This window comes from Catharus ustulatus, chromosome 24 (assembly GCF_009819885.2).
Source record: "Catharus ustulatus isolate bCatUst1 chromosome 24, bCatUst1.pri.v2, whole genome shotgun sequence".
Lineage (NCBI taxonomy): Eukaryota > Metazoa > Chordata > Aves > Passeriformes > Turdidae > Catharus > Catharus ustulatus.
In genome coordinates this window covers 5,689,797-5,701,988 of record NC_046244.1, presented here as the reverse complement: position 1 = coordinate 5,701,988, position 12,192 = coordinate 5,689,797, and the positions used below count along the sequence as shown (strand labels likewise).

The 12,192-nt window shown below is 43.1% G+C and overlaps 1 protein-coding gene across 12 annotated transcripts in view; it reads left to right on the top strand.

The window, feature by feature from the left end:
* PLCH2 (phospholipase C eta 2) overlaps positions 1-12,192 on the top strand; it is a 75,068-nt gene that overhangs the window by 29,266 nt on the left and 33,610 nt on the right. Inside the window, exon 1 of one of the 12 annotated variants that reach the window (XM_033079510.1) lies at positions 182-509. The exons of the other annotated variants lie outside the window; for them this stretch is intronic. Coding sequence (XP_032935401.1) covers positions 467-509 — 43 coding nt within the window. The 5' untranslated portion in view covers positions 182-466. Of the gene's footprint in view, positions 1-181; positions 510-12,192 lie in introns of those variants that run through there. 12 annotated transcript variants of the gene reach the window in all.

Here is a 12,192-nt window from a genome sequence, read left to right as displayed (position 1 = left end):
CCCTCCTTAAATGAAGTAGCACCTCACTGACGTTTGCTGCCTACTGCAACACATCCCCGAGGAAATAAAAGTTAATTACCTCCGTGCTTCTTTGCTGACATCCACAAGTTTTCCCTTCAGCTCTTCTCCGGAGGAGTGAGCAGAATCCATCCTGAGAGCAGGGAGGCAAAGAGTTAACAAACAGTTATCCCAGGTGGCTGAACACTTGAGTTGCAGGGAAAGGCTGGGAACATTCATTGAGCTCCTGCGCTGGTTTCTACCTGGCAGCAGCTCCTGATGCTCCTGCCCAGGGAATAGAGGCTGAGGCTGCTCGGAGCACAGGCAGCATCCCCGGGAGCTGCTGCAGTGACACACACGGCCAACGCTCCTTCCCTCATTCTCTGCAAGAGTCTTTTGAGAGATCAGGGATGTGCATATGGTCCTTGCTGCTTCCTCTGGTGTTTTTACTTGAGTCTCTCACTGGAATATGGATGATGCAAGCACAATTAAATGCCTCAGCCCAGAAAAAGGTAAGGGGGAAATGTTTGTTTTAACCACCTTTCTGAGGGAAATTAGTTTTACTGGGAAGTGTAGTTTATGAAGCTTCCTTGGACACTTCTTTTCTGTTATTCAAACTCAAATGCTTTAAACAAATACAGCAGGATCTTAAGGGAGCTTTTGCTGTACCTTTGCCTCCTACTATCACTAAAGCTTAAATAATAAATGTGTCTCTAATGGCTGTTTCCTTCTGTGTAAAGTGTGCAAGGAAGGAGTGCACAGGTACATTCATGTTCCTTTTCTTCTTGCTTAACTAGCTGCTGTCACCATAAGAAAGGTTTTCTATTTTTAACCAGAGACCTTCTGCTACCCACATTAGAAGAGAGAAAAGAGACTCTAGTACTGTTGTGAGTCAGCTGTATTGTTTTAATTTTTTAAAACAGGTGATTTGCTACTCATTAGATGTAGTTCTTTACACCCATCCAACAGGAAGAGTGCACAGAATGAGCTGGGGCTGAAGCTGTCCCTGGTGGGATTAAAGCAGGGGTAAAGTCAGGGAAGTGCCTCGAGCTGGGGAAACTGTGCTGCAGTGTCCTGCATGCTGAACTTGGAGCTCATCCCTCCTGTGCTGATGGCTGCTGAAGGAATCTATTGCACTCCAACCAATTCTCAAAAGCCCAGTTTTTAGTTTTAAAAGCTTTATTGCCTCATGGATTTACTCAGAGAGAAACCCTTCCCTGTGATGTATTTTGGTTGACTCCAGTGGCCGGTTGCTTGTCTTATGCATTCTGTATTTTGCCTGTTAGGCATGTGGCTTTACAGGGTTATGCAACAAGTAAGGAAGGATGTCCTGGGTTCTGTGTGCTCAGAAAAGCTGCTCTGGACACTGGGCTCACACCTTGGTGTCTTTGGGAAGGCAGAGCAGGATCCCTCACTCCCTGTGTTTCCAGCTCATCAATGCTTAGTGCCACATTCCTCAATTCCTTTTGAAGGAAGCACTCCTTGAAGTTCTCTCTTCGTTTCTAAAAATTATTTCTAGATGGAAACTTTACCAAAGTGGAAAAGTGCTTGGCTCTAACTTGGTGTTTGGGTGTCAGAACCAAACCTTGTACCCTGGTTTGGCTTTGCCATGTCTTTGTTGTTAAAATACCAAAAATAGGCTCCAGCATTGCCATTCACTGAGAAAAGGACAGCAGGTAACTCAGGCAGGTGTGGCTGTACCTGTGCAGTCACTCATCACTGCAGCAAATACTCTGCTGCAGCAGCTGAAGAAGGATGTGGATGTGAAAATTACAGCAAATGACTTTAAAAGGTCCCACTCTAGAGCAGAACTGTAATTAAAAAAAAAGAGGGTGGCCATAGAACATCACACAGGAAAAGCTTCTGTTGTACATAGAAATGGCTACAGTTTTATCCATAGTTTTATGACCATTTTGGAAATAGTTTTATTTATTGATTAAACTAATATCAAATCCTAGAATACTTCTAGGCTGCGACAGATTTAATGAATCTGAGAAGTATGCAAACACTTCAGGTAAATAATGAGTCTCCATGTGCATCACAACAACAAATGTTAACCAGTATTTCCTTGGAGATTTGTTGAGAATAAAGCAGAGATGATGAGATGCATTTGGGCATTGTCAATATTTATTTAAAAAGCAAAAGAGCAGATTTTAAAACTTGGCATGAGAATTTATTTACCTGTACCATATTGCTGGCATAGAGGCTGGAGATTTGGGAGCGTGGAAGCTGGAACTGAGCAATGTGCCAAAGGGAGAATCGATTTCCTAGATGCAAGAACTTTTTTTGTTCCAAGAAAGAAGGTGGTTTCTTCAATCTTCAGAACCTGCAAATCCTCAAGTTTTGGGTTGGTTAGCTGGAGTGGTACATTTATCAACAATCATGGAATGGTTTGGGTTGGAAGGGACCTAAAATATTGTCTTGTTTCATCCCCGCCATGGCAGGGACATTCACTGTCCCAGGGTGCTCCAACCCATCCAGTCTGGCCTTGGACACTCCAGGGATCCAGGGCAGCCACAGCTGCTCTGGGCACCCTGTGCCCACCCTCCCAGGGAACAATTCCTTCCCAGTACCCATCTCACCCTGGCATTGGAGAGCCTTAACATACTTTGGATGATGGCATTTTCTAATGGAAGTGTTTCAGGACTGAAAACAAGAGTTTGGTTCTGTCGTGATGGGACAGCCTGAGTATTCCTGATCCAATTATTGCTCTGAAACCTGATGTACCAGTGTGCATTTGTACTTTAAACAGGCAAGGTCCTCAGGGAAGGTGTGATGGAACAGGAGGAGTGTCACCCAAATCCTCACAGCTTCAGTTCAGCTTCAAACTCCTGAAAACAGGAATGAGAGAGAGGGGCTCTCACCTGAGGATATCCCTGCAGATCATCCAGGCAGCAGTTACCAGGTTTATTCCTTGCTTGCAGTAGGAAACTGCTGAGGCTGAGACTGGATCTGTGTTGTGGTGAAACCACCTTGGTGCTTCTGCCAGATGGTGTCGTTCTAAGGCAGAGAGTGGAAACCTGGAGGACAAATGGGGTGCCTGAAAAGAGCACAGGTTCCATGGGCTGAAGCCACAGGCAGGGGGTTGCATGAAGGTTCTTTTTAAAGGTTCTTTTCAAAGGTTCCACCTTCCTGCTGTCATCTGTAGCATTAGAAGGAAATGAGATTCTCCTCCTACTCAGGTATAAAACCAGTCATGGTGCAACTGATGTCAGTAATTCCCAAGTGTATGGAAGCCTCCAGAAGCCTTCCTATGATGGTTTATTCAAACATTTCTAGAGGCACCAACAGCCAGGCTCTCAAGGCTTTGGTGTTCCAGTGACTTGCCACTCTCCTTTGTTAAGAGGTTCTGGCTGAGCAGAGGCTGAGGAGCCATTGATGATGATCCAAAATATTCCCTGCTCCCAGTAACTCTGAAATGTTCATCTATCACTAAAAAACAACTGATACTGTCAGTGTTGGGGAGAAGAATGGGCCATGTCCTGAGAGAGCATCTTGTCTGGGAAAATCCTTCAAAAAGGTGGCAGTTGGCAAACATCTTCCAGTGGAACAGCTCATGAGATGTGGCTGCAGGATTTCAGCCTCCCAAACTGCTACAGACTCCCAGGAACAGCCTTTGCACAATCCTCTCACTGGGGAACATCAATACTCAGGTGTTCTCTGGTTCTCCAGCATCACCACTCCTGATTTGCCTTGTACTGACATGTTGTTTCTGCTGGTCTAACCCTCAATTAGAGTTGGTTTCCAGTTGCCTCATCTTCAACTTGATTAAAAAAAAAAAAGTAGAGAAACATTGCAAAGAAAATGTTAATGCTAAGTGGACAACTTCAAATTAGCTGGTACCATACGTGCAGCTTGCTGTGATTCATCCCTTCTGTCCCTGACAATCACTTGTGTGGGGAATGTGAATCCAGTCCAGCTAAATGGGAAAGCTTTCCCAGTTCAGGGAATTAAGAGGGATAATCAATACTGGCCTCTGCAGGTCTAAAGACATTATGTGGCAGAGAGCAACTAAATTTTCTGGCATGATGTGATCTGACATGGAGTGAATGTGGACCTGCCAGTATGAACAAAGTCCAGAACCACTGTTAAATGTGGATCTCTGTAAAATATTTTCCTGAAAGCCCATTTTTCCAGTTCAGCCAGCGAGCTGACACTTTCATCAGCCTTCAAATGCCTGCTTATCTTCTGGCTCTAAGCCCTGGGGAGAAATGAATCTGTCAGGATGCTTTGTTTCAAACTGAGGTGGATATTGGAGGCCGTAGCAAAAGATAGAAATACATTTCCTGTAAGAGCCTAGGAGCAATTACTTTACTTCCTGTACATTTACCTGAGCCCTGCTGAATCCAGGACCAAATGAAATTGGGCAATCAGCTGTGAGAATGCAGCCCCTGACCTTGCTGTGCTCCAGCTCAGCACCCTCACTCTCTGTGCTGCTTTCTGCTGTAGTCTTCCTCTCAGGATTACAGGTGGTCCTGCTCAAAGGAAACCAAATTATTGTCATCTTTCAAGCTTCTAGAAAGACCTGCCATTGTTTTCTGAGATTTACAGATGCTGGGTTCTGTTAAGTTTTTGATAAGTTAAGGAAAATGTAAAGAACAGTCTCATAGGGCTGTCTCTTGGATGTCACAGACGCTGAGAAAAGCAGTGAATGAAGACAGGCTGAGTTATTCCTAGAGCCACTGCAGCTCCTTTTTTTCCCCCATCTTTCATGAAACTGGTCTATATTTGAAGAAATAGGGAGTCTGTCACATATTTCAAAATGTACATGGCACAAAAGGAAGGTCTGGAAGAGTTCTGAATTTATACAGATAGAATACATAAAAATTCGTCCCAAACACAGAAGTAGAATTTGTGAGTTAAAATCACTTTGTGGTGATGTATTTCAGTGTCAGGTGTCTTTTCTGAATGTCTTTCAACCTGTCTTGCATTCCTGTGCCCATTTTGCCTTGGATTCTTGAATTCTTAGAGGGATTTTCCTAGAAGGAGTAATCATATTGATAGATTGCTTTCCTCCCAACCTGCCTTAATCTCCCTCTCTGAGTTTATGGTCCTGAACAGATGGTCAAGCACTGAAAGACCTTTAAATGTAAAGGGTTTATGATCTTACCTCAATTAAGTGTGTAGGGACATTTTCTTATACGAGTTGGTGGTTGGAGACAAGGTGACCTTAGAGCACCATTTATAGTCTTAAATTCTTCATTTTATGCTGACATTTTTCTACAACTGACAAAATTTATTTATAACAGCTTCGCAATGAAAAGACTTCAACAGTTCAAATCACAAAGCCTGTCCTCAATTAAAATAATTGCATCATTTTTTTTTCCAGATGAGGCCAGGAGAACTAAACATCATGGCATGAGGCAGAGTAATTGTCATTAAATTAGTGCTCTTGCTGCTAATGGGTCCCTGTTCCACAAACACTCCTTCAAGTGAATGAAGTAATTTAAGGGATTCACAACTGACTCATTTTATAATGGGACTTTCTAAACAGTTTTGGGGAGCCCTGGGAAGGTTCATGGTTGCCTACAGCAGCTGTCCAGAGCTCACCCACTGTGAATTCCAGCATGGAAATGTGATGTTACAGCCTCTCCCAGTGGAACCAGAGCCTTGTCCATGGATTGAGGTGAATTTCAGACAAGCTAAACAACTTGCTGAATGTGCTCTGAGCCACAAATGTTATTCTTGGAGGCCTGGTGGGTGAGGCACAGAGGCCATGGAATAACCTGAATTCCACTCGATGCGGGCAAGATGTGCAGAGTTAATCTCGAGGGGGGATTACTGTGCTTAGAGGTGCTGGCCAGATGGTCAGGCAGGCTCTGCCTGTGCCCATGGCAGGGTGGAGCTGGGCTACAATTAGGGAAAAGGCAGCTTATGCACTGTTGGGATAAGGTTGTGGCCCAGCAGGTGCCTTCTGAGCCAAAACCATCTGAAAGAGAATGGTTTAGTCAATTCTTGATAGAACTAATACAGAAGTTTTTAGTTGAAAGACAAAAATATAAAATGTAACAGTGAATGTCTTCTCCATCAGCATCTGCTGCCCAAATCCCTCTTCTTGGGAAGAGCCCACACTGGAAATGTGGGCAGCTGTTGCATCCAGACACAGCTGTGAAAAAGCAGGGAGTGCACTGGAAACACAAAGGCAAATGACTCCAGCAGAGAGAAGAGAAGAGAAGAGAAGAGAAGAGAAGAGAAGAGAAGAGAAGAGAAGAGAAGAGAAAGAGAAGAGAAGAGAAGAAGAGAAGAGAAGAGAAGAGAAGAGAAGAGAAGAGAAGAGAAGAAGAGAAGAGAAGAGAAGAGAAGAGAGAGAGAGAGAAGAGAAGAGAAGAGAAGAGAAGAGAAGAGAAGAGAAGAGAAGAGAAGAGAAGAGAAGAAGAAAGAAACTGCAGCTGAGCTGGCTGGTCTGGCTGCCCAGTTCATGCTGCTTTAGACTTCTTGGAAGCAGCATTTCTGGGAGAAAGGGAAGAAACAGAAATCACATGTTTAGAAGTAGTGAATGAGCATCATTCACCTTTGGTTCATCAGGTCCAGTGATCTCCTGCTGCTTGTGTTTGTGCCCATGTGTGTGGGGTTTTGAACCTTAACTGAGAGTATTCAGTGATGTGCACTTCAATGAGATGGATTTGCTTTTGGTATTTCAGAAACATCTTTGCATTTAGTGCTTCAGAAGGTGATAACAGGCTAACTTCTATGAGATCATGGGCTGGGTAGCCAAGATGTAGCTGTAAATGGAGTTTCTGCAGTTTTTACAGGGGTTTCTGCAGTTTTTACAGGGTTTCTGGCAGGTTAAGAGCTGAAAGTGCAATGGAGAGGGTGAAAGTGAGAGAGAGGTGTGCCAGAAGGCACTGATCTCTTCTGCTTCCTCCTTGTATTTTATGACTGTGCTGTTGATTGGCAATTATTTTTTGTGATTCTACAGCCATTAGGAGTAAGATTTCCTGGGTGGGAAGTGGGAAATGGGAATATCTGTATCAAAGTTCTTCTGTGTATCACTAACAGCTGCCCATGAGTGGCTCAGTGTTTTAGAGTCAGCCTCTTGTGCCGAGGTCAGTTTGTTAATCTGGTGAACTGGGTCTGTAGAGTGTCCATGCAAAGGTAAAGGGAGAGCATGGCTGAGGAGTCACAGCTCTAATCCTGGTGGATTTGCAGGTCAAATGCACTGCCAGTTCTGTAACATTTAATGTCTTTGGCAGTCAGGATATTGAAATTTCTGGTTTTGGTTTTTCTACTTTGAGGGCTGCAGCTGTTTCCCTATGTATTACATAACTGTTCACACTTTTTCCATCCCTCAGCAGTCGAATGAATCCCTCCATCCTGAAGGATTGCATTAATGATAAACCCATTTGTCTCAGGAGGATCTCCATCCTGTTCCCTTTCCTCCACCTTCCAAACCATATGTGTGTTGTGCTCGTGTGTCTTCCTCAAGATGTTCTTTCTGTGGGATGGAGTCTGGCTCCTCTGGCACTCTCAAACTGAATTTCTTCCTCTGCAAGACTTTGACATTCCAGCATTGTTCAAGTGTTCTGAGTTCCATTTTTAGCTAAGCCACAGGCCAGCCTGGAGACTCAGACATTGCTGGTTTTAAAATCTATTTTGTGGTATGAAAAGCCTTTGTTACACTCAGACAATAAGAAGTTCCTGAAGTGCTGTGGAAAGAAGTCTTTAATCTCCATGTTGTGTCAGGTGAGCAAGATTTCTCTGAGGATGTCAAGTGAGGCAAGAATAGAAACCCATTTCAGTAGGCTTAGATCCTAAGTCCTCAGCTCAGTGTGCTTAAGAGTTGGGAGAGGGATTGTGTCCAGTTTAACCCTTCATTATTCCCTGTTGCCTTTCCATGCTGTTATCCAGTATCCAGCATAATAAATGGAGGAGCCTTCTGAAAGATTTTATTTTTCTCTGTTTCCATGATGATTTTCCTAGGAGGCCTGAAGGGATGTACAGATAGTGTCAACTAAAATAATTTAAATTAATCTCTGTGTGCTCCTAACTTCAATATTCTAATAGTTCTTTTCCAGTGCTATAAATCATTGGCATTTCTCTCTACTCAAATAAAACCAAATCCACATTTGAAGTTCTGCTTGTGCAGAATTCTAATTCTGAACCATGAAACCAATATCTTGAGCAATGCTGCAATGGGAGTTACATTTCACTCCTCTCCTCCCTTCCCCTTGTCCCCAGGCTGATAACACATAAATGAATGCAGACTCTAGGATGTCCTGGCAGAATTGATATTTGAATTTTGAAGGGAGTACCTTCAGCATTCTGTGCCAGCCACTGATTTTGTTGTGTGTACAGCCTGGAAAACTGCAAGGAAACCTGATCAGTACTGCAAGAGGGGAAAAAAAGGAGCTAAACAGCTGCAATACTTTGGGTTTATGCAGAAATTTGCCTTAACTCTGTCTCCTTGTAATTGAGAGCCTCAAAATTTAGTTCTCTCTCTGTGAGGTACAGCACTGACATTCTCACCACTTAAGATGTTATTTCTAAAGCATGGACATCACACAAAGATGTTACGGGTTTATTTGAGGAATTCAGAGAAGCAGGTGATAGAGAAGGAAATGAAAGTCACAGGTCCCAGCTCTCATCCTGGCCCAGCATCACGTGAAGAAAGGATCAGGATCTTCAGAACAAAGTTTCCTTTGTTCTTCCCTTCAGGGCAGGGTTTTCTGTGGGATGCATATATCCTTCTGAGCATTTTACACGGAGAAGTTGCTCTTTCCCTGATGACAGTTTGCAGTCATCTCACTAAATTGCTCTTGAAAGATGCCTCAGGAGGGTGGAAGGCTGTGGTTGAAATGTTTGAATAAATAGTGGCAAGAGTGTACACAGCATCACTGCCTCCTGTGGTGCAGACCCAGCTTGGTTCTAGTTTGGAATTAATCTGTGGTTAAACTCTGAGTCAAGCCCAGTATAAGAACTCTGGGCATAGGTGGTGAAATAAACAACTTGTAATTGAGAGTGAATCATCTCCAGAATTAACTACTCCAAAGCTTTTTTCAAACTGTGAAAGGAAGAGTAGGAAGCACTTAATAAATGTGTTTTTAAATGGGCAATTTGTGTTTAGCTCATCAGGGTGGAAGCACATGAGGCTCCTTGTACAGATCACAGATGGCAAGAGAGGTTGTCTATAGTACTTAAAACTTAATGTAGCTTAAGTGTTTGTGATAACCTAGGTGACAGATTTCTGTATTTGGAGTTCATTTCATGGGTGCATTTCAAATGGAATGAGGTAGTGACTTTGTGCTTTTTAAAAATTAATCCTCACCTGCTTTTATCTGTCAGTCTTGGAGCCCCCTCAGTGCTCCTGGTTCTGTTACAGCAGTTCTGGGCACAGGAGCTGCCTGGTTGTGCCCTAAGCAAGATCCTGTATGGCTGTGTCAGCTGGCAAAGACATCCCTAAATAGATTGTGAGATGGAAAGATACTGGGAAAAAAGAAAGATAGAAAGAAGGAGAAGAAGGAAGAGGAGGAGGAGGAGAAGAAGATGTAGAAGAGAAGCAGAAGAAAGAGGAGAAGAAGAATGCACTTTTTTGAAACCTTGTTTGTTTTTTTTTCAGCTGTAGCATGTCACCTAAATCCCTTGACTGGATAGGGCAGGAGCACGGCTTTAGGATTAGTGCGTATGATGGATTTAGGATTTGAAGCAAACATGTGTTGCTGTGTTTCCATCGTAGCTAGTTTTTGCTGCCTAGAGAGAAATGTTCTTTCTTCTATCAGAAATGTCCATTAAAATACTGAGGAGAACCTTCAGAGAAGAGAAGACTGGCACAATGATATTTTGAAGAGCTGTATGAGAAGAAAATGTGATTATTCTTTTTTTTCCAGCCCTGGACAGAGACTGAAGAGCTTATGCACAGTGAAAGGCAAGGGTGGCTCAGGAGGGCAGGGAGGGGAATGAATTGTGCTGTTAACTGTGCAATATTTACTTCAGGGGATGGTGTTGCTTGGTTTTGAAGAGCAGGTGGAGGCCTGGAAAGAGTGGGACCTGCAAATCTGTTTGTAACCAAAGAAAGGAAAGGGTTTTCTCTTTGTGGGAATCGCTGTCAGGAGGAGGAATCAGTGGAGGAGCCAACAACTAAAAATTGTTGTAATGTCTTGATGATGCTGAGCAGTTGGGAAAATACCAAAGGAAAAAGAGAACCAGCAGGAGGAAAAGAATATCATCAGGAGGCCTTGCTGTCCAGAAATGGCTTCATCTACATGCCAAGTTGCCTCAAGGTCCATCATGTGTCTTCTTTAAAATCTTGAACTGAAGCCCACCCAATCCTCCAATGTAGTCACAGGTGCATCACAATGAAAAGGATTTTATTGGGATTTTAATGTTCTAAATGTGGACTGTGAAAGAGGCCTAAATTAGCTGAGAAACTGTTCTGAAACACCCTGAAAAATACTTGAAAAATACCACTGGATTTTGGAAATCAATGGCTATTTTCTATTTTTCTGTTAATATTTTTATTCTATTACATGGAAAATGTGTGCTACAGAATTTTGATACCTCCTAAGGCCATCAGTGCTTGTTTTCAGTCCAGCTCAGATATGGATATCTCAAAATCTCCCTTGCTACAAAACAGGTTCTCAGTGGCCCGTCTGGCTGAAGACTTTTTCTGGGTTGGTGGCAGCATCGTCGCTTCCCCGAGGTGGAAAATCGGCCACTTTGGTAAGAATCCCTGCATGGGATGAAATGGTGACACCTTGAAATCCTTCATGTTGGAATCTTAGTTAGTGGCAGCATCTCTGCCAAATCTCTGTGTAGCAGCAGCGAAGGGAAGGGTTTGAGGCAGCCCTGGTCTGATGTGATGTTGCTTGGTTGGTAGTGCAGTTCTTTTTGTCCTCATCGAGCCCCCACTTATAATTTCATGATTGATTTATGTTCTGCAGGACAAGCTAGAGCCAAATTGTGCATTTTGACACATGCTGACTTTTTAAATATTCTGTTGCATAGACTCTGTCTCCTTCTCCTTACCCACAGCAAGGCAGGTTTGCCATCTGCAAGTATCACACACTTTAAATTTAAACTCTTAAATTTTATTTGTATTTTAGAGTTTTAAAAATGAGCATTTGGAGGTATCTCTGCTGTCTTCATTCACACCAGGTCGCTGGGCTGTTTGGAGGTTGTTTTCTGAATGCTGACACACAAAACTCTCAAGCTTCACTGTCTCTGTGAGAAGGATCCCCCTTGGGTGCTCACAGCAGCCTTTCATTTAAACAGCCAATAAACCCGGCAAACCTAATTAGAGATGGCCAGAGAAAACAGATGTTCTAATAAAAGCTCTTTAGTAACAATCATCTGGAGCCATTTCTGCATGTCCAGTGAGGAAATCTGCAGCCTTGACCAGAACCACCCCTTCTCTTGGAGCACTTTTTTGCCCCAGTGTCGAAGACTGGACACACAGAGAGCTTAGCAAGTACTGGGAATTTTTGCAGAGGTTGAGACACATTATCCAACTCTGCTTCTGCATTTCCCTGGATGCAGGTGGCTGCTGGAGGCATGGAGAGCCTGACCTGGAATCAATCCCCTAATTTCCACAGGGTTGAGAGCATCTCTTCTCCCGTTAACACCTCATTTATTAGGAATTGTGTGCTTTAAAGATAGATTCCATCATCTCTTGTCCCAACCATTGCTGGCAGAATTATAGAGAAATGCTCTTTTCCAAAGACACTTTCAGATTTTTTTGGTCAATGAGCAGAACAGTAGAGAGTCACAGACTTCAGAGAAACTTAAGCTGATAAAATCCAACAAGAGGGAGAAAGCTGTGCTGGGGATGATGGCTGGTTTAAAAGGTGAGAGGGACCTGTTCATTAGGCTGGAGGGATGCAAAATGAAACAAATGAAGATTAATGAGTTTGGATATGATCTGTTTTTTTACTGGATCCAGGGTAGTGATGTGAGTGAACCTGGTCCAGGAGCACCACAGACAGTTCATAGGCAGGACTGGCAAAATATCCTCTGGGTTATTCAGCTGGACAGAATTCCCAACACATTCTGCTGTATTTGGACATATTACATATTTTATATCATTATATTTATTGATATATTGATTTTAAAAAGGATTTTATGCCTCCTGTCTAGAAAGAAAGTGATATTCCTGGCAGGAATAGCTGGAGCCAGTCAGCTCTTTGGTTTACATATTGATGAGCCACTTATAGCTGTGAAACCATTTCCAGTGAGACTTGAAAAAAAATGGGGCAGTCATTA